General features: G+C 40.9%; 1 protein-coding gene across 6 annotated transcripts in view; it reads right to left on the bottom strand.

Annotated features, from left to right (window-relative positions):
- The window catches only part of LOC125005819 (protein diaphanous homolog 3-like), a 163,427-nt gene that overhangs the window by 25,290 nt on the left and 114,140 nt on the right, over positions 1 to 23,997 (bottom strand). For 5 of the 6 annotated variants that reach the window (XM_047581427.1, XM_047581428.1, XM_047581430.1 and 2 more), the window contains one exon: positions 23,906 to 23,968. The exons of the other annotated variant lie outside the window; for it this stretch is intronic. In XM_047581427.1, the coding sequence (XP_047437383.1) occupies positions 23,906 to 23,968 (63 nt within the window). The remainder of the gene's footprint in view (positions 1 to 23,905; positions 23,969 to 23,997) is intronic. 6 annotated transcript variants of the gene reach the window in all.

The raw sequence follows: 23,997 nt of genomic DNA, 5'->3' as shown, positions 1-23,997 counted from the left end.
CACGCAAAGACGAAGAAAAGCAAAATAAAGCTGGTGGATTAAGAAACGGAAGCCAAACAAGACGGAAACTGTGTGAACACTGGGTGGAGTTACACGGAAGATAAAACCTTCTGGAACAGGCGGTAATTATACCCTAAACAACGAACACCTTTTTCTAGAAAATTCCTCTGTTTGCTACTGCCTCTGTCTATGTACACCGATCAGGCATAACATTATGACCACCTTCCTGATATTGTGTAGGTTTTCCTTGCGTCTCCAAAACAGTTGAGACTCATCAGAGAACGGACATGGGTCCTCTGGTGTCCTGCGGTATCTGGTATTTATTTATTTGTTTGTTTGTTTTTGGGTCCTATGGGTTGAGGGGAGGGGCATAGTATATACTTAATGTCAGAGTGCTGCTATATTCTTGTATATTTGATATATTCTTTCAAATTTGATATTGTCTTTAAATTTTTTTGTATTATATTTCTTACCTAATTATGCGCTACTGTGACAAAGTAATTTCCCATATGTGTCATTTATGTCGCCTGTCAGTGGTCATAATGTTGTGGCTGATCTGTGTATTTCACCATATGTGAAATTATGACTTTTTTTCTTAACATTTCTGTGAAATTTTCTCTTAATATTCTAAGAAAAAAAAAAAAAAATGATAGCCTTTAAATGGATTTGCACCAGTAACGTTCTGAGTCACTGTACAGTGATTATTAATGTTTTCCGTAACACATGTAGGCATCATGAGATTGAGACGGAACATCTGTGACCTTGAGGTAATGATTTGCGATGGGTTGACAGGGACAAGAGTCAGGTGAAGACATCTGAATGACACGGGCAAAATGGTGCTTGACGGCCGACCAGTTAGGGGGTGGTTTCAACTGTCATCTCTGTCGACATGGGAATAGGAGCTGGATGAAGGAAAACTGTGTGTGTGTGTGTGTGTGTGTGTGTGTGTGTGTGTGTGTGTGTGTGTGTGTGTGTGTGTGTGTGTGTGTGTGTGCGCGAGTGTTTGAATAAAAGTAAGGAGATACAATGGATGGGTGAGAGAAAAAGAGAAAAAAAAAAACAAGACACTGTGGTTTTAGTGAACAACAGCAGTTGGTGGTTCGTGTTGCTGAGTCCATGCTGCACATCATTGAGAGTTAGGTGGAGAAAGAACAAGCTGTGAAATATATCATGGTATAAGGTAAGAAGAGGCTGATTGAATTGAGATGGGCAGTGCAGGTCTGCAGAAACACCACAGGGAAGAGACATGTGTTTGTTTTAAGTTATTTGTGGAAGTGTATAGGAAGGCCCACTGTTTTGTACTGCGTTACTAGCCTCGATCAAACAGCTCCTCAAAAGTGAAGCCAAAGCGAGTGGAGCTCCCCCTGGTGGCTATCTGCAGTATAGGTCTTAAGATCCACTTCCTCTTTGCTAGCTAATAGGACTTGGGCCAAACTAAAACACTAAAAACATGTGAATTTTTTGGTTTCTGTCATTTTAGGTACTTAATATAATGCTGATGCATGTTCACGTGTCACTTTTTCATATAAGTTTTGTTTTAGTTAGTTATTTGACGACATAGAAGCAAGTTGCGACATAATGGTGATTTAGTTATGCGTTACTCTGATCTGACCGCATATTTTCAGTAATGAGTAATCTTAGGCATTACTATTTCCAAACCAGTAATCAGATTAAATGTACTTATTCAAGTTACTGTGGGTTCCTATTTTTCCCCATTTTATGTTTTTGCTTTCTTCTCGTCTCGGGGAGTGACGTCACATTTGTGACAAGTCACGTTTTCAGCTCACATGTAATAACAAGTAAGGTCCACAGACTTAAAAGTCTCAAAGTCAAGACAAAACCAGTAAGTTGGGGAGAACTGAAGAAGTTGGTTGGGGGGTAAGTTGTATAGAGGAAATGCTTACAATTTTTTTTTATTTATTTGGTGGGGGTGTGGCAGCTACTGAATGTAACTAATAAATTAACTTTTAATTGAACTTAGTTACTTTTTAAAGGAGAAATCAGTAACCGTATTACTTTTTCAAGGTAATTGTGGCAACACTGATGCCGACTACAAGTTGTGGCTCCACTCTCTAACCGTACTGATCAGGCTCTGGCTACAAACTCACAAGATGGCGCCGGTATCCTCAGGAAAATAGCGTCAATTTGACCATTGCAAGGAAGTGGGGATGTGGTGTCCATATTTATATACAGTCCATGGCCCCGACCCAACTATCTTCCTCCGGAGTCACAAGGGGGCTAGTTTGTACTATATGTAGCACACACACACTTGCACATCCATAGAATAAAATATTCAAATGCAAGACAACACAAAACAGTGGACACCTCTCTTTCACTATTCATTCAAGTGCAAATAAATAAATAAATAAATAAATAAATCTTGAGAGAACAGTGAGAGATTTTGTCAATAAGTAGTCTGAGGAAGTGAAATATGTTCCACTTGGAATAACTGTCAATATCAAATCACGAGAAGCAACAATATAAAAATAAATAAATAAATAAATAAAATACAGCCTACTGTTAATCCACAGAATAACTGTGGCAAGTTAAACAACCCACACGCCAAGTATCTTGAAAAAAAGATAAAGTTCTCTCATCAAATACTGATTTGATTTGCATTTATTTCTATTTACTAGACTTCGTAAAACAACTTACTTAATGTAAAAAATAAATAAATCTATGCAGCCAAACTTTATTTTTAGAGCCTAAAACTTTTGCACAATATTGCGCGCACACACACACACACACACAAACACAGAGTGACGTGGGAAGCTCTGTGTCCAGACAGCCAGCCGCGTGCCAAATGTTTAATGAACATCGGCTGGCAGACTATCATGAGCAAACTCTGGCCCAAACCACTGTTTGATGATTAGCTACAGCCCACGGGTATACACACACGCCCACATCCACGCACAAACACACACTCTGAATCAATGGCTGTGCAGAAACGAGGCCCATTCAACGTATGCAGCGCTCATAATGGGCTCATTCCCAAAACACAGCAGGAAATAAAATATATTTGTCAATTTCTTTGTTTCTCTTGCTTCTACTTTAGAAACTAATTTAGTTAGACGTCTTTGTTTACCTCTTAACTTGTATTAATTTCTCATTACTGCCGTCTCTCTTCGCGCGATTTTTGTCTTTCTCTCGATCGCCGTAATTTCGCATTTCTTTTCATATTCTTCTTTCTTTCCAACTCTGAAGAATAACGCTGCCTTCTCAGTCCATCGTCATTAGTTTTTCTCGTGACAGACAGCTACTAGTCAACTGTGACAGCCAAACAAAGAAGCTTTATTTTTTTTTTTTGCGGCAAAGAAAAAAGTAATCTCTTTTGCAGGGAGAAATAATAACAGGAAAGGGGGGAGGCGGTTGGGGTGGGAGGGGGCTCTCAAATACAAATAAGCCTGAGTTGCAAAATTTTATGAATCCTAAGCACTTTGTTGACTTCACATATATTGTGCAAAGATGTCGTAATATTAATTTAGATTAATTTTAGCTTAAATAATGACAAGAATCCACAGCAACTCAAACTATACACTAAGACATAAGTACTGACCAAAGCGAGACAAAATCCTCTTCACACGCTCTAATTAATTCCCTTACAAAATACATATACACCGATCAGTCATAACATTATGACCACCTTCCTAACATTGTGTCTCAAAAACTGTTCTGACTCATCAGAGAATGGACATGTGTCTTCTGCTGGGTGTCCTGTGGTGTCTGGTAACAGGATGTTGTTAGTGGAGGGGTCTTTGGGTCCTATTGGTTGAGGGGAGGGGGGGCCTCTGTGCGTCATCCCACAGACACTTGATCAGCTTGGGATTTAGGGAATTTGGAGACCAGGTCAACACCTTGTGCTGTTTTTCAGTTGTTCTTAAACCGTCTTTTGTGTGTGCGTCTGTGTCGGGCTGCATCCTGCCGAGGACGGCTGCTGCCATCAAGGAGTGTCATTTCTACACAATGAACACTCATAATATGTGCAATATTACAATTAATGATATTATCACTACTTTGCATTGTGTACAACCCTGTTACATAGCCGACAATCACTACCTGCTTGTGATTCAATACTTTTTGTTACAAACCAATTATTTTTGTAGCAATTCAATACCTTTTGTATATATGTCAATACTTGTACATTGTTTATTCTATTTCATTTCATCTTTTTTATCTTATTATTTATCTTTTAGAGAGTCCACTCTTTATTCTCGTTACTTTTATGCCCCTATGTATGCTCTTGCAAAATGCAATATCCCCATTGTGGGACATATAAAGCTTTTCTATTCTATGGGGTGGGGGCGCCTGGTCTGGTCTAGGTGGGTGGAACATGTCTAAGCAACATCCACGTGAATGTCAGGTCCAAAAGTTTTCCTGGACATCACCGAATTGTCTCAAAATGGTCAATGTCATATACTTTACCTGTCAGTGGTTGTAATGTTGTGGCTGATCGGTGTAAATCCTACCAACATGTCAACAGCAATCAAATCAGAAGTGTAAAAAAAGTGTGTTTCAAGACTTATGCATCACTCATCTCACCTAATCTACTCATAACACACTCACATTCGCACAGTTATATACATGGTTAAAGATTTTAATATTTCAAAAGGCCGCAAACGCCTTGAAATAAACATTCACACCCGGGGAACCCATTCATTACAACGTGCGGCAGAAGAAATGTGCTTGCGGTTACATCAGCTTTGCAGGGGATGAAAATAAAAGCAGTGTGTGTGTAAAAAATTCAGATGAATTGATAACCTGCGCAGGATGACAGTAATTCCCATAACTACAGATGTAATTCATCCTTTTCCATCATGCATCAATGTTCCTTTTTCATTTTTGAACAATGTGCTGGGGGAATTTCACTCTTGTTTCAAAAAAAAAAAAAAAAAAAAAAAAAATACAATAAAAGGGTACAACAAACAGCTCTGTGATTGTGTTACATATACAGATAGGTAAATGATGAAATGCTGTGTAAAATATCTTGAATGCACGCTTGCTTGCTTTGGTTCTTCTTGATTTATACTTGTGCTTGACTGTGACTTATTTATTTAAAACTGTGCAAAGCCTCCCTGAAATTTTAGTGTGGGAATCTTAGAGCGAAACGTGGTTAACAAATGGAGAAACAAAGACTTTAGGAGGTTGCCAGCTGGGCAGAACAGATATTAATAGTTAGATGTGATGTGAATAAGTAACGATTAAGTGGTGAGAGTGAGCGTCTGTAATAGGTAAATAAACTGTAGCAACGGGAAGCCTCATGTGGTTCAATATAGGCTGTTTTTGTTTCTTATTAAAGTTTAAACATGTTTTTATTAACCAGTCTATTCATTAGCAACAAAAAGAAGCAATGAATTTACAGAGCAGTTGGGTTTTAATTTCATTTGGGCTTTCTAATGCTCCCACTCGGACAATCATTTTCTTACTCTTTTACATTATCTTTTCGTCTTTTTTTCTAAACTCCATCACCTCATACTATGCATACGTGCACATGTGCTCAAAACCCGACCACACCACAATACCTGTGCTCAGTTTTAGGGATCAGGCAGTCCTTAGAGTGGAATAGCCACAGAAATAGCTTCATTAACTTCACATTTCAGAGGAACATTAAGTGTTTTGACGGCACGCCGACCGGTAATGGGAACAATGGCATCTCTTTCGTAGCCCTCGGCAACACCTGCGACTAAATAACTAACAGCGCCCGGGCCACACACACTGTAAACTATGGGTTTTCATCTTGCTTCAAGTAGAGAACAAGCTCAGTATTTTTGCGACATCACGACAGAGACGACAGAAGAAGATGTTGACGGGGGAAACCACTAAGCGAGAAAGCAATGACAGAGAAAAACAACCGGACAAGAGTAAACCTCGGACAGGCATTTAGTAATTGCGGAGAGTTTTGCAAAATAACAGGCTGCAAGCCAGACAGGGACACGGCCTTCTTTCTGCTGGATTAGTGCTAGTCGCTGCTTTGTGGTGTCTTCTAGTGGTGTACTTACTTGACGTTTGGCTGTGGTGGCAAAGTTAAATCACTGCTTTTCTGACATACGCCAAGTCAGGCCGTTTGTAAAAGGTTTATTTGTTTGGGCATCTTGATGGAAAAAGAAAATATCCACGACATTCCACTTGAGACATACACAGCGATTTGCCACAACACTGTAACCACTGACAGGAGAAGTGAATAACATTGACCATTTTGTGACAATTCAATGATCTGCTGGGAAACTTTTGGATCCCAAACCGATTAAGTATCTGTGGGATGATCCACAGAGGTCCTTCCCTCCACCCACAGGACCCAGAGGCCCTTCACTAACATCACTGTGTTGCCAGACACACACAACTGAAGGCACACGAGAAACCCACACAAAATTGGACAGGTGGTCATAATGTTATGTTGGTAATCTCCACAGAAGTGGCAGTTGAGTGTGGGAGTTACATTTCTTGCAGATGTGATTTAATTTAATGAATATAGGATGCCAAATGGCAGCAAGTAAACTTTAAAGTTCTATTAAACTTAAAAACTACACTTGCCAGTTGCCGTGCAGAGTAAAACCACTGGCTTGAGATATAACATAAAATGGTCCCCGATGTCCGTTGGTTATATTGAATACAAACTGCACAAGAACAAAGTGGAAACACTTAACTATTGCAAATCTCTAAAGCCTTGCTTTAAAAAAAAACTCTTAAAATCAATCTGTTCATTTGTAATAAATTGTAAATACGCCGCAGCTCGTAAGGCAAAGATAACTGTAAGCTGAAGTAAAAGAACACTTTGAAATAAGGTGAGGCATCTGATCTCCTATGGCTGAGACCTTACACCACAGCTGGATCCTTCAGTGAACACATGAAACGGGAAACATTTCCATAACTCTGGAGGACTAAGCATTTGAACTAATCATCGGCGAACGTAGCGGTTTCCTTCATTTGTTAAAAGCAGCGCGTTTCTCGCCCTGCAAATTATCTTTCCTAATAAATAACATTAAAATAAAATACCTGTCTTACCCACTTAGCCGGAACTGAAGGTAGAACCTGATTAAAATGTCATCCTGACATTTCAGCCGCACTTTGTCATTGTGCCACACAAACGCGATATTCCTCTTTCCTGTACACGCGGTGTTGTTTCATTTATCTTTTTTGGCTTTGTTTTGCTGTTAAACTTACTCTCTCTTTGTATATAATGAGTCCCAGTGAGAGGTCGGTGCCCACACATTGTCATTCAAGCCACACGTACAGAATTCACACAGATATAGGTTTGGGGACATAGACTATATAATGATTAGTTTCATGTGCTAGTATGCAAAGCATGTTCATTCTGTGAGCCCAGAAGACGGCTTTCTTAAATCTAATGTGAAATCACATAAATAATTAACATTCTGACGTGTTACAAAGATATAAATTACAGGTTAAACGAACAGGGACAAGACGGTGCAGCTGCTGTGGTCGAAATGCAACAGAAATAAAAGCGCAATTAGAAGGTGTTGCTCAAGGAGGCTCGGGCTTATGCGTCGAGGCTATTATGAGGCTAAAAGGGATGTTATTATCTTAAGAAAGTACAGCAGAATGGACGATCAACCTTGACAGAAACGGTAATTGTTGACGACAGGCAAGAGGAGTAACGGGAACAGAAGGAAGCCATTATCCAATTAATCTGCTTTTAGAGAACATGGACGGACGGACAAGGATACGGAGCGAATGCGCATAGTTGTCTGCTGGAACAGAGCGTGCTGCGCGGTTATTTATCGTCTCCGTGTAGCGATACACAGCAGCAGTGAAGTAATCAACCTTGTTCTTGCTTTTTTTTTTTTTTCCAGATGCATGCATTTGTGGATTTTCCAACTAAATCATGAAACAATAATTAAACACCCAGTGTCTCATCCTGCTGCAGAGCATGTTCTAGTGGTTAATCTGGACTGGGTCTCATAATCCGATTTGACTGGGACAAAGAAAAAAAAAACAAAGTTACAGATTAAATGGCATAATTAGCGTTTTTTTTTTTTTTTTTTAAATTATTATTATTATTGTCGCTTTCAATTAGGCAAGTGACTAATTCTCCTCATTATGGGAAACTTATCTGGTGGTGTAGTTGCTAAATGGGACAATTTTATTTCTAATGTTTATTGCCCGTATTATATACCCAATAGAGATGATAATATATTTAAACAAAGCTGGTGACTTAAAGGCAGCCAGACTTTAGACCTTCCATATATATGTAGCTACAGGGAAACAGAGACAGACTTAAAGGAATAACAGAAAGAATTTGATGCTCAAATAGCTGAAGAAATATATTTGTATTCTATGGAATGAAAAGTGTCTATTACTTCTCCAAAACACTTGACAGCCTTTCATTGCTCAGGCCATGTGTTGACGTAAGTTTACTCTGGTGGTGGAGAGGCCACATGACACCGACCTCACCCCGCTGTCTTCTAACTGACAACACGGTCTTACAAATTAGCTCCAGGCAAAGACCTTTAAAAATCCATCGGTAATTAAGCATCGAGACCTCATCGTAAACTAACAACGGGTCTGAATTATGAAGGGGGGGGAAAAAGTTAATTGTCAGTAAATGCAAAGTCAAGGGTTTGGAAATGATAGATAATTAAGGGCGGCCTCTTCCTTACAAACCCTCAAATAATCAACACCGTTCAATTACACGGCGTCACCGGCTGCGCATTCACGAGAGCAGAAAGACGAGGCGGCCCTTTTTGTAATGTTATGAAAGGAGACACGAGTCACCTGTGAAATCTGCTCATCTGTGAATCTGAAAATTAGAGGTAGTCTGGCAAGGTGAGATCTCGCTACTTTTATCGCAATTACTCATCTCCAAAACTACCCATCAGCAGAGGCAGTTCGGGGAGTGGGGGGTGTGTGGGGGGTGGGGGGGGATTAACAGGAGATGCTCTACAGGCATAAACAAAGCATTGTTCTCACCCAGAAATCTGTACACAAAACAGAAGGCTGCCATCAAAAGAGTGATACCTTGAAGGCTTCGTGTCACTTCCTGTCTCCCACACTTTTATTTCGCTACCATATGGTGCAATCTCCATGACAACCACAGTGGTCCTGGGCTCGCGGAGCGAGTGAACCAGTACGCCGTGTACCGAGTGGCGCTGGAGGAGAGGTGTGAAGTGTTGATTGATAAGCAAAGCTGCCTACCTCCGGCTCTACTTGGCTCTGACGGGGACAAAACAGCAGTCTGCCGCGCCCGCCACTGACATTCGGTATAAATCACCGGCAATTTCATCATTCAAGAGCAAGAGAGAGAGAGAGTAACAAAAAAAAAAAAAAAAAAAGAATTAGACACCTGTCTCATGTCATTGTTTATTTCATTTGTTGTAACTTTTAAGCTCAGCGTCCCTCAGCAAAGCACGTTTTGTTCCCGTACGCCGCCCGAGCGCCGGCTATCAGCTGACCAGCAGAGCACCGCGGAGTCTGGACATCTTTACTCTAAGAAATTGTGCTGTAACTCACCTTGAAGGGTCAGTTCACTCAAATTAGAAAAATAAGACACTTTTTCTTTTTTTTTTTCTTTTTTTCTAGCCATGCAGACAGTTTCACGTTCTATGCACCCAGATTAAATAAAAAAGGACTTCTGCCGCCACATCAGTGAAATGAATGAAAGGTGTGGGTTTTGGCTGAACTGACCGCTCGACCGCAGAGGTCAGAATAAGCAAAAGGGAGTTTATTTCTGTTGAATGAGACCTGCCGAGTTAGTTTTAGGGATGTTCAGAGCGCACCGGTGCAAGATAAATGCACAGCGAGCTCCCCGACTCTTCTCAAGTCGCCATGGGTTGTTTGTATTAATAAAGAAAGCTCCACATATGTCATGTAGACCTGATTCACTTTCTGGTGGAGGCTGCAAAACATCCACACCAAATACATCATCATCTCACAAGTTTGTCAAGTTATTCCACTTGAATCTGCTCCTTGCACAAAAGCAAAATGTTTGAAAATGGAAAGCACAACATTGGCCTTTGACTGTGAGAGTAGATCCAAACTGAACAAACTGCTTACGCACCGATCAGCCACAACATTAAAACCACTTAGACGGGGAGTAAATTAAATGTATCATCTAGTGACAAAACACTGCTCTGCTGGGAAACGTTTGGACCTGGCATTTATATGGATGTCACATGTGACATGTACCACCCACCTAGACCAGACCAGATGCCCCCACCCCATAGCAATGACACTCCTTGATGGCAGCAGTCATCCCCAGCAGGATGCAGCCTGACACACACACAAAATTAGTTGAGGAACAACTCAACCTGACCTGACTTCCAAATTCACTACATCCCAAACTGATCAAGTATCGGTGGGATGATCCACATAAGACCCTCAGAAGGTCCATGTCCATCCTCCGATCAGTCACAAGCGGCACAAGGGAGACCTACACAATATTAGGCAGGTGGTCATAATGTTATGTGTGATCAGTGTAGGAGGGCATCTCCAAACTCAAAGATACACTTTATATAAAACACCTAATCTATGAATCGCACTCCGTATGTTGTTGTTGTTTGGCTACTTTTATGTGTGTTCATACATGCGTCTGTGATGAAATCCAGCCACAGCTGCAGCTGAATCTAATGAGGATCCAGATGTGTAATGAAATGTGGCTGTAACCGCAGTAAGCTGTGAGGATTAGACCAGTGTATACACTAGGCTCAAGACCGTCCCCGCAACCACAGGGTTGAAAGCTAAAATTTATAACGCTGCTCCCAAGTGGTTTGACAAACAGTAAAACAATTAGGGGAATAAGCTGCACGCAGACACACACACATCTACGCTATCTGATCTCCACACGTCCCCCCCCCCCTCTAAGTCTTTGTCTCGGTATCAGAGGCGCCTGTCAACCACACTTGAAATTTTGAAATCTTAGCAGCGGAGGTGAGTCGGTCTATAGTCGTTGTTTGTTTGTGTTTATTTATCTCTATTTGGATCATCAAAGTGAATCGTTTAAGCTTACAAAAGTGGATGTCACCTCCTCTATCCCCCCACCCTCCTTCATCGAAGTCTGAATCTCTCACGGTCCTGGGAACGGAGACAAAACAAAAGATAATGACTTACATCTAATAAAAAAAGATGGCATAAGTAAGATCCAAACCAGTCATCTACGGAGGCAGCGTGAACTGTCAATGTGTGAAGTTGAATTTGCACATGAAAAGCTCAGTGGTTTAACGTTAAGTGCTCCATTTTTGATTCTCCTACAGTGCCAGGAGAGGATCAGAGACTTTTCTCTTTCACTGATCTATTTTGGTGCTCATCACTTTCTCCTCTCTAACACCTGAGACAGATAATTATCCATTAAAAAGGGGGGAAAAGTGCCACATTTTGTCATTTCATTCCCAGTAAGATGTTTTTTAAATATGCCAGAGCAGAGTGACAAGCAGGGAGGCCAATGATTATAGTAATTATCTGGAAGATGACATCAAGTCAACAGGAACAGTTTCAGCTCTTGAAGGCTACTACATATTGATTTTGACCAACGGAAGCGGCGCCTTTTGAAGACGACGTCCTCCATTCACACGTGCGCGGTTCATTTATCCGCGGTGTCTCCGCGCGGTGATTTTTCACGGGCGGCCACGGACGACTCTTTGCATGTTTCATGAAACGATACGGGATCATCTTTTAGTTCTCTCTGGCGTGCGGAGGGCTTCGCATAATCACTCACCCCCCCCCTGATAAATCACGTCCCCTCCGCCGCAGCCCAAACACCTTCCATTGTCAGGGCTCGGGCTCAACTCGACGGCGAGGCTGACGGATGATTTACAAGCCGTCGGCCTCTTCTCTAAAAACCTTCCGAGGTGGATAAGCTCGTTCATTAACCCTCTCACACTTCTGAGCTCAGGCGGGGCCGGCCCATCTTACACTCTGTCCGTGTAGTAATGCCAGAATAATAAGTACAGATGTTATCCAAGGGCCACTTAAAGTGTGTGTCAGTGTGTGTGTGTGCGTGTGCGCGTGTGTTAGCAGGGCAAATAAGGGTTGTGGTATCATCCTAAAGCTTCCCACAGGACTCTAGTCCAAATCACAAAGCTGAAAATCCAAGGCTTACTTTCAAAGACTTTGTGTAAGAAGCTCTCACTCTTCACTTTTCCCCTTTCTTAAACAAACTAGAAGAGTCTCTTCTAGCAAAAAGCTCAATTGTTTTAAAAACTACTACTGTAATCTTGACTCTCAAAACCTCTTAAGGCTGCAGCAAAGCCAGGTTTTTACTGGAAAAAACAGCACACAGTCAGAAATGACAGCTTTTATAACCATTACCCGCACCCAGGAAGCAGGATATATATCTATATGTATTGATTTTTACCTTGAATTATTTGTTAGATACTAGGAAATACATTTGGGGTAACGCTACATGAGAGTAAAAACATACCAAACATTTATATAAATTCTTTTTGAACATGAAAAAAAAAAAAAAATCACACTGTGCAAAACTGTTACACTTATTGGAAATACTTGGCGGCTTTAGTTCTGGGCTACTTTCACAATGAGATGATCATTTTCTGAACACTTTTTACATGTTTTAAGGTAATTTTCTTAGAAGTATCTGAATTCGAAGCTTAGTTTTAGGGTGGCAATAAATAAATAAATAAATAAATAAATCTTTGATGGATAAGAGATAAGATGCACTCTACAAAGTAAAACCCGTACAACTGGAATAGTTCTCTACAGAGCCAGAAAGCTTCAACACACATTGTCAGACATAGTCATTAAGACCGGAACTCAAAGTGAGAATAATGAGGTACACAAAACAATAACGCTAATAGAGTCAAATACATCCACGCAGCGAGCCCGCTCTGCGTTTTCACCAGCACTAGAACATTTTACACTGAAGAGGCAAATAAGCAATTTTCCATTATTTTAGCTCTCAACTGTGAGGTTATATCAAAACAAATGTTATAAATAATTCTATTTGTCTGGAGATGCTCCGGCACGCCGAATAAGATCTCTGCGAGCTTGTGCGAGCGTCTCCGTGAGCCAGCCTGTGTGGACAAACACAGAACTATCTGTGAAAATACAGCCTCTTTCCTCTTTAGGCGACATTGTTATTTCCATTCAAGCTAGCCAGACTAATTACTTCCCCGTTTGGAAAAATAATCAGGTTTGTACACAAATCAAAACTAGCCACAGACGCCACAGATGGAAAAAAAAACAAAAAAAACAAACAAACAAAAAACAATCATCAAGTCTACTGGGCGTGATTATTATGTTTTCTGTTTAATCAAAAAGTGCATTATATAAAATTATCCATTATTCTATCATTTTCCTTTTCAAAGACTCTCGTATAAATTCCAAAATATTCATTTTGTTTTGTTTATCTAAATTTTCGCTGAATTTATTATCGTCGCAATGAAAATTCATTTTGGGCCAATGAAAATGAATTAAAATATAAATTTACTTCTATACCCAATTAAACATATCTTAAAGGTAGACATTTTGGCAAAAGAGAAGAAGAAGGGGTAAGGTAGTTTAGTTTAGGCAGCTTTGTGTCAAACTGAATAAAAATGCATGAGCTTACTTAGCTGAAATTGCTCCATTTGTCGATATGAATGTGACAACAGAGAGTTTTGTCAACATATGAAAACAATGGAGCCTTCAAATCCATTCAATCCATTCATTGGGGTCTTGTTTTTTGTAGAACATTAAAATGAGAGTCTGTTTCTACCATGCATTACTACAGATATATATATGTTATGAAAAATACAGTATGGAAACAACTTGGACCGACTGCGTCGAAAAAAAGTCAACACCCCGGGACCATGAAGGCAGACTGACAGTACAGTAACTTGATGTCAGAAAAACAGAAATGCAGAAGATGAAGATAAAGAATTGCCCGGATATACAGCACGGAGTGGGCACTGGCAGTCTTTTTAAAGTAATCTTTTTTGTCCATGCCCTTTGCCAGCCAGCAGCCATTTCCTTTACTCCTCTGCCCTGTATCTGCTTTATTGTCATGCTAAACAGTGAGTTTTGACATTCAGAAGGGGCCCTGCCAAAGGACAGCCTAGCGGATGCAGCAGAGAAGAGACGGCCTTAATGGGTTCAACTGGAATGGAAAGCATCTCCTAGTCTCCACAGGCTGGAGGAGAGAGAAATGTCAAGTATGGTTATTATAGAGCAGGCAGCTCCAGGAATTTTCACCTGAATGAAAAACAGTCTCGGACAATGCACATGCACAGACTACATCTCCACACATTAATGCCCCTAGTGAGGCAGTGAATTAAGTCGTTCTCACCCTGACGCACGTGCCGGAGTAATGTGACAGACTTTTGCGCGAGCACAAAAACAAACACACTCCCACACGCGAAATGAATGCTACCGAGGTACAAAACGGTGTTTTATCACTGTATGTTCTTGGCGTGCAGATCCTTTCAACGCTCTAATGGCTCCGTTTTGCCTTACCTGCCTGAGAGTATTCCAACTAAAAATACTTGATAGAACTCGATTTAACTGTCATCTACTGACTGGCAAAGAAAAGCACAAGTTTGCGAAGTGTTCATATGTCTGCAGAAAGTCCCAAAGAGACTAGTTCTTCCCAGGATCACTTGAGCTTGTTTGCTAATTTGCCCCCCTGAGGATGCTAATCAAAGCTTGTGCAAGACTAATGAAGCTCTTTAGCCCAGAGGCCAGAGACGCATACATGGCCATGTGCCTCAAGGCTAAGTGTCGACGAGGGGATATGTGTGCGTATGTGTGCGAAACGTGTACATGCCGCAGTGAATGCGTGCGGCTGTATACGGCTAATTGTCTGAATGAGTGAGTGTATCGACTTGAAAGTACAGCACAGACCAGAAAAAAGCCCAAATCCCGCTCTCTAAGGGGAATCCGACATCAAACAGGTCTTGCAGCCCGAGGGCTGGCCTTCCCGCTCTGTCGGCATGGAAACTCCTGTCGCTGCACTTAAGAGCTTCTGGATCAGAGAGGAGACACATAGCAGGTGGAGTGGCGGCAGAAATGACTGCCAGAGAAGAGTGACAGGCAGTTTGAGGCAGTTTAGAAGAATGTGATCATTTAATCACCGCAGACTAAAGCAGCCCTGGGAATCATCGGCTCGTATCTCCTCGTATTTTTATGCGAGCGCGGTGCACCGGAGAGTCGTACCTTGATATAGGACTGTTTACAGATTGGTTATTGCAGGAAGGTGAGTGGAATTTTAAATCGTAACAACATATGCTTTTTATAGAGGGTATGCATTGACTGAACCAGCAGATTTCAAGATATAACTGAGATGTATTTTTACAGATATCTCCGACCGACACAGAAAAGAGAAGTAAATGTATCGATGCACTACCAAGAAACAACTGGAATCCAGGCACAGATACCTGGTGTTGTGGTTCACATTTAATGTCAGGTAATATTAATCCATGCTGTATTTTTTGATGAAGTCATTCCTTAAGTTACTTCTTAAGTTACGTCCTGGAGGGCTGTCAGATACTGTAAGTTTGTGGATGTTGTTTTGGCGAAGTTACGGCCGACAGTAACTACTTCAGTTCCAGCAATAAATAAAACAATAACCGGAATATGTGCGATCACATCCTTTTAACGTCTGCTCGGACGCTACAGTATTGTATGGCGTACATCTCAGTAAAGCTCTTAGAGTTAGCATCTTTTATTTAGCTACATTTATTGTAACTGAAATGACCTAAAACTAATTTAAACTAACTGAAACTGAAGGTTAATCCACTTTTCCAAATAAGGGGCTACTCTAGTACTGTGTTATATAAAGCACCAACATTCCCACATTGAAATCAGGTCCATATAAATATCAGGACTGATTTCTAGCCACATGTCAATTTTGGTGGATCATTTGTTACTTGTTAGTTCATGTGGATCATTGTCGAGTCCAGTTGTCCTTAATTTGATCTGATGATCCACATCTTTCCTGGTCTCGCTGTATTTACTGATACATTATACTGTGTTTTTGCCACTCGGGGGGACGTGGCCCCGGGCGGCAGTGACGTCACTGCATACCCTCTATTACTCCTCCTAACGGAACTCTCATCTTATCCTTTCACGCAGGACAGCCGAGGAGCAACAATCACAAACAAACGTGTTTGCCGAGGCCCACCGTGTCACCGGTTAACAAATGTTAGCCCGAAGCGCAGAACCACAGCCATCCTGCTGAAAAGATAAACAAATGACAGAAAGGTTTGACAAGATAGAGGCGCAAAATGTGAGTTTAAAAATAAATAAAACATGCTTATGTGCCACTCGTAACGCCACTACTATCAGCGATATAGAACTCAAGCACCTCTCTTTGTGAAGTATAGAGATATGAAAGGATGATAATGCTCATTTTCCCTCCCATAACAACATAAGTTCCTATAATCATCTCCCTACCTCTTTCTCTCCCCGACGGCTGTGTGATACGGCTGCTGGCATTGGCAAATGTGGGAGGACCAGGAATGTGTGTGGCTGGGGCGATAAGGCTGCTGTAAAATTTAATTAGCACAAAGCCATGGTGAAAATGACTTCATTTCTCACTGCATTATTAACTAGAGCACTATGTAAAAGTGAGCCTCAATCAATATAAATAACAGGTTCGGGGGAAAAAGGGTGTAGAAAGGAAAGGACAAGGAAAATGGGAGGCAGAGGGAGGACAAAAAAAAAACAAAACAAAAAGTGACATATTACAGAGATTCAAACATCATCTGTATAGTCCTAAAGAATGATTTGTATTTAAACTAAACCCCCGGTAAATCATCACTCTCTCCACCCCTTGCGCATGAGGTACAGTGCATCAAATCAGTCTGAAGTCGAGGCAGTATGCATGCAAAAAGGAAGACTGTGAGGGTCACAACAGCCAGCTGAATAACAATCCTACATTAACAGCTTCACCTGCTGTTTGGGGCCTGAGCCGATGTGAATGGGCTGATTACAAAAACCTTGGCTCAACATGCTGAACAGCACTTTCTATTTCATGATTCACAGTCTTTATTACAGCCCAGTCCTCATAATCCAGCTAAAGGAGGATATCTGAGGGAGCATGATCAGCTTAAGCTTTAAAAAAAAAAAAAATGTGGGATGTACAGTGGAGAGAAATGGAGCTCCAGAGTGCAGAGGTCTTAGTTATCAGCTGTTTTCTATTCAGGATGGAGCAGGAACAGTGGAGCTTGGTGTCTGCCTGTGTGTGTGCATGCATGTGTGTGTGTGTGTGTGTGTGTGTGTGTGTTCGCTCTGCTCCCATCCTTTGCTCATACCCCACACACAAGTCAAGTGACTAAATGGCTAAAAATTAGTAATTTTTCAGATTTTTATAATTTTACATTCTGGACAAGACGTGGATAACTCAGATTGCATTTAATGAATAACAGTAACGGTGCTAGAGGTGCCCTATTAGCAAAATTCATTACTAGTTAGAGCATAACTCGATGTGTGTGGATCAAAATTCAACACGTTTTCACTGAAAAATGCTGATAATATTCCAGAAGGAAATATTCCCACCTAAATGGGAGCCATTAAAAGCCCTTTTTCATTGTATACCTTTAAGGCAGTACTTCTCAAATGGTGGGTGAGGTGCAAGGATCAGTCAATAAGTCACTTTTTTTAACCAAATGTTAAATCCAAATGTTACATGGTGTAACTAAATGTTAAATGTAAATGTTATATGGTATAACTAAATGTAAATGTTGTATGGTATAACTAAATGTTAAATGTAAATGTTATATGATATAACTAAATGTTAAATTTAAATGTTAAATGGTATAACTAAATGTTAAATGTAAACATTAAATGGTATAACTAATTGTTAAATGGTATAACTTATTGTTAAATGTTATAACTAAATGTTAAATGTAAATGTTATATGGTATAACAAAATGTTAAATGTTTACGTTAAATGGTATAACTCAATGTTAAATGTTATAACTAAATGTTTAATGTAAATGCTAAATGTTATAACTAAATGTTAAATGTAAATGTTTTTATACTAATAACTGATAACTAATGATTTTTTGAAAAATAAAAGACATTTTATTAATAAGATACATATATGCTTCTGGCCTAAATGTTAAGAGAAGAGGATTTTGTGTAGCTAAATGGAGGCTGATGGTTTGATAGCCAGGCCAGCACAATAACTATAGAGCAGTTAATCATTAGCAGCTCAAGAGGACATACTAAGTGGCCAAAAGATTGTGTTATAAATGTGCAGCATCAGTGTGCACAACCGGAATGAGCCAAGCAGCAGGGCATTCTGACAAAAGAGAGCACTGTTTACAACAAAATGTGAATAAAGGTTAATAAAATCTTTCCTTCATTGCGCTCTACAACCTTCCATTACTATTCTACAATTCTCACTGCACAAGCTAGACCTAATTACACCAGCCACTTTGTTAAGGTGCCCTCTTGCTCCATCTGTTCAATGAATCAGTGCGCAGACTGAACTGTGCATGTGCACACACACACATACATACTCACAACAAGAGCAGAAAGACAGACAGACAAAGACAGGTCAAGGTACATTTTCCCATCTGGATGTACCTTTGTCTACGAGAACAGTTATAAATCTAAACCACCAATTTTGTGGTAATCAGAAAGACACAGCAGCTCCAAAAGACCAGATGACTGTGGACATGAATACAGAGAGCGGTACACCTGTCCAAGCCTTAGACACAGCTAATGTCCCAACCTCAGAATGGCCTTTAACCTTCTGGTTGCACATGATTAAAACCCAGGCTTTGAGGTGACTTTTTCCCCCTTTTTTTAATGCATATATGCATGAGTGTGTGAATGTGTGTGAGGGAGCGAACAGGAACAGAAGCTCCTCGGCAATAATCTGTCACTTTAATGAAAAGCGCACAGGCTGTATGTGATGTGTGGATGATATATTATGACCAAATGTAGATAAATCAGCAACTTCCACGGTTACACTTTTGAAACAATGACGTGTTGCATCAATTGAAATAGATCTAGGGAGGAGAGAGTCTTTTTTTTTTGTCTTGAGCCCACTGAAATGATTTAATAACCCCTCTTTTTATGCTTATGTCATGTCTGGGGGGGAAAAGTGGTAAGATAAGGCGAAGACAAAACAAAGTCAAAAAGTAAAGAGTAGGTCGAGCAACTTTGGAGGGATGGGGAGGATTCTGTGACCGACAATGCCGAGACATAAATGTTGTAAAAGGAGTGAGAAAGCAGATATGCAATCTGCAGGATGCAGTTAGCTCTCGGTGGAATTCACATATCACAGTCTATAAGAGGCTCAATCAAAAAGGCAAGCATCTAACAGCAGATTCCACTAGAGCATCCGAGCCCTGGGAAGCTGCGGTTACTGAATCTGGCTGCTAGCTTTTTCCATAAAATGTCTCATATGTGAGCACCAACATCGTACAGAGCTGGGAGGAAATTTCCTTTTTAATCCTACTTTTGTGACTTTGATTTCAACTTCGCACTCTCCCCAGATTCGTCTTAATGATTTTCTGCAGCACAACCTCTGAAAGACACCGTGGGTTGAGTCTCAAATTAAGCCTATTAGTCATCTTCTACTACCGTTTGCACCTACACCCGAGCCAGTTAATATCTGCACTGAATAGCGGCAGTGTATGAACCAACGATCCAGCATTATACACCGGAACATAAATTCAGCAAAAAGGGTCATAAAGTTGACTCTGCAAATACACGGCACACAAGATCCCCAACGACTAGAGGCTCGCTTTTAGGGTGAGGACATTAACGCTTTCTGCTGCGACTAAGGATAAATACCTCTTGTCTCCGTTTGGTAAAGCGGTTCACTCACTGTGTGACGTGACCTTTACATCAATTTCAAGCTCTAGTTCAGAACTATATCACACATGGTAATTGTTAGGGCGGGTGTCACTAAAGACATCTGGAGTAATTGCTCCTAAAGACAGAGGCATTTACTCCTTCCTAAATACCACTTATCCCCACGCTCTCTATAACTGATAAATCCGGGATGAGTCCACTACAGCAAAGTCGAGTTATCGTGGAAAAGTATCGTCGTAAAGGTGCGAGGAAGAAAAAAAACTGCTTAATCTGCTTATTGGTTAATTTATTTACTTCTTATTGTTATTTCTGTAATTGTAAATGGAGGCATTTATGTGAACAGGAGTTGCGTCCAAGACAAATATCCCTATGTGGTCAATATATTAAAGGGAAGTGAAGTAAAAATATTAAACAATATTAAAAGGAGTATATTTGCAATACTGATACAAAGAATAGGCCTTAGGATTGTTAAGTTGGAGCATACATGATTTAAACCAGGTTTCTCAAAAATGTACAGTCCTGTGATCTATGCACAGCCCTTTTGAGTTTCTTAGCTTCGTTTGAGCTTGTATTATACTTTTAACAAACACTGGGCATTTTAAAATACCCAAATTATCCTAATAATCTTGTAAATGAAGTAAAAGTTCTAGAGCTGTGTCTCAAGCACAACAGTATCCGAGTTAATTTACTTACTTTCGTAATCAAATTATATTTCTATCAACTGAAACTGACTGAGATTGCTCAGTCGTGATAGCTCTGAGGAGGATTAGCTTAGTTCTGAGAGTTAAAAAAAAAAAAAAAAAAAAAAAAAACGTTTTTGGGCAATAATGAACGCACTTAGCAACACGAGGAGCTGTCATGAAAGATTTTCAAAATAGTTTTTACACGTCTGCGTGTTGGTCCATAGGGTAGTTTGCTAAATTAAATTCTTAGCTTTTTTTTGTCAGAGCTGCTCCATAGCAACGCTTGCATCAGCATTGTCGTGCACTGATGCTGTTTCCTCAAGCTCTGCAATGTTTCTCACACAATAATGACCCAATGGAGAGGCAGAGTAAGAAAGCACAGGTGGTATTTGTGTATCAATAATTTGGAAAATCACTCCTGAAACTGTTAAAAAATTAAAATCATCATGTATTTAAAGGATCTGTATTTTTGACAACACTGGCAGACATGTTTACTCATTATCCACCCCTGGATTTGGCTGCACTTGGAGCTTCCTGCTCTCTGTTCAACACCAACAACAATAAAAACATGTTCGATTCCAGTCAACATGTACATGCACACACCAGCTGAGGAGTCAGCGAGGCCGTGATGAGCGCTCGCAGCGAAGGCTCAAATGACCAGACAGTGCCAGGAGAGACGTTTTTCAGAAGGACATTGTTAAAAACCTATGGCTGCTTTATAGATTCAATAAGTATCTTACACCTGTGTGGCTAACCACCATCGATCCATCATTCTGTGGAGCCCAATCCAATTTAGAGAGTTGAGGAGCCCCAGAGCCCCACAGCCTTATCCTAACCCAGGCCACAGCCACGGTAAAGCCTGCTTACCTTCATCCCCTAAAGTCCGTGGGTGTGTCAGCGTGCTTTTATATGTATGTGTGTAGGTGTGCGGTGGGAGACCGCTGCAGACCAAACTAAACACCTTAGCTGCTGGCTCATGCTGAAGTGTGCTGAGCCAATTTATGGGTAGAGAGAGGAGGAAGAAGAAGAAGAAGATGAGAGACAGATGAAGCTGAGAAAAACACTGGAAACCCAAAGTCAACACAAGGAGTAGAGAGAGGAGAGGAAAAGAAACAAATACGAAGGAACGGCACACTACAAGGCATTTTTTTTCTATTGTGTGGCAATTAGAGCCAACGCAACACAAATATTTACAATATGCATTTCAAACTGGCTTACTAAAACGGCATGGCAAGCATGAAAATATCAAATTTAGCGAAGCTCTGTTGTGATTAAGTTGCTTTTATCCGATAACAAGCTGTTGATTACTATCAAAGCTCCAGAGAATAAAAAGTGTTTTTTTTTATTTTTTTTTAGGACAGCCCAAGTGACAATAAAATTCATCATTACTACAAAGCACTACGGCCGCAATCAAAATACTCCACAGCCTCATCACTGTCTGATAGGGGGGCCCGGAGACACGGGCCGACTGATTTGTTTGGCGCAGGCACTAGACTGGTGCACTCGAGACTCCCTCAGTGCAAAAACTTAATGGCACCATCCACGTTCAGATTGACCATTCAAATTTCTCGCCTTCACCGCTAATTACAGTATCTTCTGGCGCAGATGTTTCTGTTTCAATTCTCTTTGCTGCTCCACTGGAGTGTGGCAACACCCCTGAGATCAATTATTAAAGGGTATTTAAAACAGTGGGAGAAGGAGGTGGTTCGGGAGGTGTGAAAGTGAAAGCAGCTGTTTAAGTGCCTGTGCCGCCAACTAAACTTCATCACCTCCCAGCAAAAACAGAAAACATCCTGTGGGTTTCACTCACTCGACTCACGGCGACTAAACCCAGGGCAATTAAGGCCTGGATCTCTGTAGGAGTAAAAAGGGGGGAGGGACGGAGGAGAAGGAGCGAGGAAGGAGCAGCGGAGGCACTCCATACCAATAACAGGCAATTATGTATGGGGAGGGCCACGGCTTGGCCTTGAGAGTATAGAAGAAGACAGCAGGGATATGGGATGGTAGGGAAATGAGGAGGAGTATTATTTAGGAGGCAGATGGCAGAGAGGGGGAAATTAAGATGAATGGGCACTGAGAGGGCTGAGCTGGTGCTGGGGCTGGGCAGAGAAAAGTAATTAGCTGTGTTTGCTCTGGGAGGCTGGCAGTGAGTATGATGCCTGCAGTGACAGGCTAAAGCCTTGAGCTTTATTAGTCAACAAGGCCATGTTTGAAGCTGCCGGCAGGGGGCACCTGGGTCAGCAACCTTCCCCGTATCTCCTTACCTGTGTAACATCCTGGGAGGACTTTTCAGCAGCTTCCTCTGTAGTTTTTTATTTTTTTTTATTTTAACACCACATAATTTTGGTTTATTCTGCCGGCGACTCTCTCTCTCACACACACACACACGGACAAATTGAACTTTTTTTTGTTTCTCCCACACTTTTCCTTAGCTTCACCTTTTCCTCCTCACACCATTTCTCTCCATTTCTTACGTTACGGCCACATCTATCCATCTCTTTCCTCCCACCCCATATATATCCCTCCCCCTCGTCCCTTTTCCAATCTAATTTCAGATAAGCCATAGCAGAACAACAGAGCCGGGCCCTTTATCATTGCCATCAATGATGTGGGTGGATTGAGCGTGAATAATTTTATTCATGTGTGTGCTTGCACCCGGCCCACCGGGATTCCAATTACAAGTAATAAGAGGTAATAGGGTTACAGCATAATTTTTTAAGTGCCTCAGTAATGATTGTAGAAAACATTTGACAAAAGAAAGCTGTTGTTTATTTTATTAACAGCTAAAAGCACAATATTGGCTCTACCATGAATTATACGGTATAATTAGATTTGGGATAATTAATATTGCATCCAATCTAAACTCTCAGGAAGGCAGTTGCGACTCTTTATTTACATTGAAATAATAATGTAAAGATTATGAATGATGAAGGAAGCCGAAGACCCGACCACAAAGCCGCAAGCGGCGTAGATTCAATCCGCACCACTGTGTTTCGTTTCTGTGTGTGATTACAGTCCACGAGTTCTTCTTCTTCAAGAAATAAAAAATAAACTGCAGCGTACACATCAGCGGTGGAAAATTCAAGACAAAAACGTACTATTTTCTATAAGATTTAAAGAATGTCAAAGATCCCGCCTGCATTTAAAAGCTCGAAGGTTGAACTCGAAAAGCCGCAATTACCGAACCATTTGGGAAACTCATCAAACCGGACCGGAGAAACAACCCACGCACTTACTTACCAGAGAAACTCGACCGTCAGAGCCTGAAACCGTTTGAGTAACGGTCTTCCATATTTTCAAGAAAACAGAGGCAAGGTCACAAAAAGGCAAAAGGGACAAGTGAAAAGGTCGCAGGGCTCGCAAAGAAAAGGCCGGACACACACACACGAACTGTTAAGGGGAATTTGAATCACAATAAATCAAAGAGTTGTAAGGCTGATTTCAAAGGCGGAGCGAAGCATGCGTGAGGCTGAAGAAGTTTTTTTTGTTTTTTTTTTTTGTTTTACCATGGTTAACAGGTCTGAGAACCTGGCGGAAGGAGCTGGGGCTGATCGTCTGCTGATGGTTATCTGTAAAAAGGGCAGCAAACAAATAAACA

Source organism: Mugil cephalus, chromosome 3, assembly GCF_022458985.1.
Source record: "Mugil cephalus isolate CIBA_MC_2020 chromosome 3, CIBA_Mcephalus_1.1, whole genome shotgun sequence".
NCBI classification, from domain to species: Eukaryota; Metazoa; Chordata; class Actinopteri; order Mugiliformes; family Mugilidae; genus Mugil; species Mugil cephalus.
This window is presented reverse-complemented; position numbering and strand designations above follow the sequence as displayed.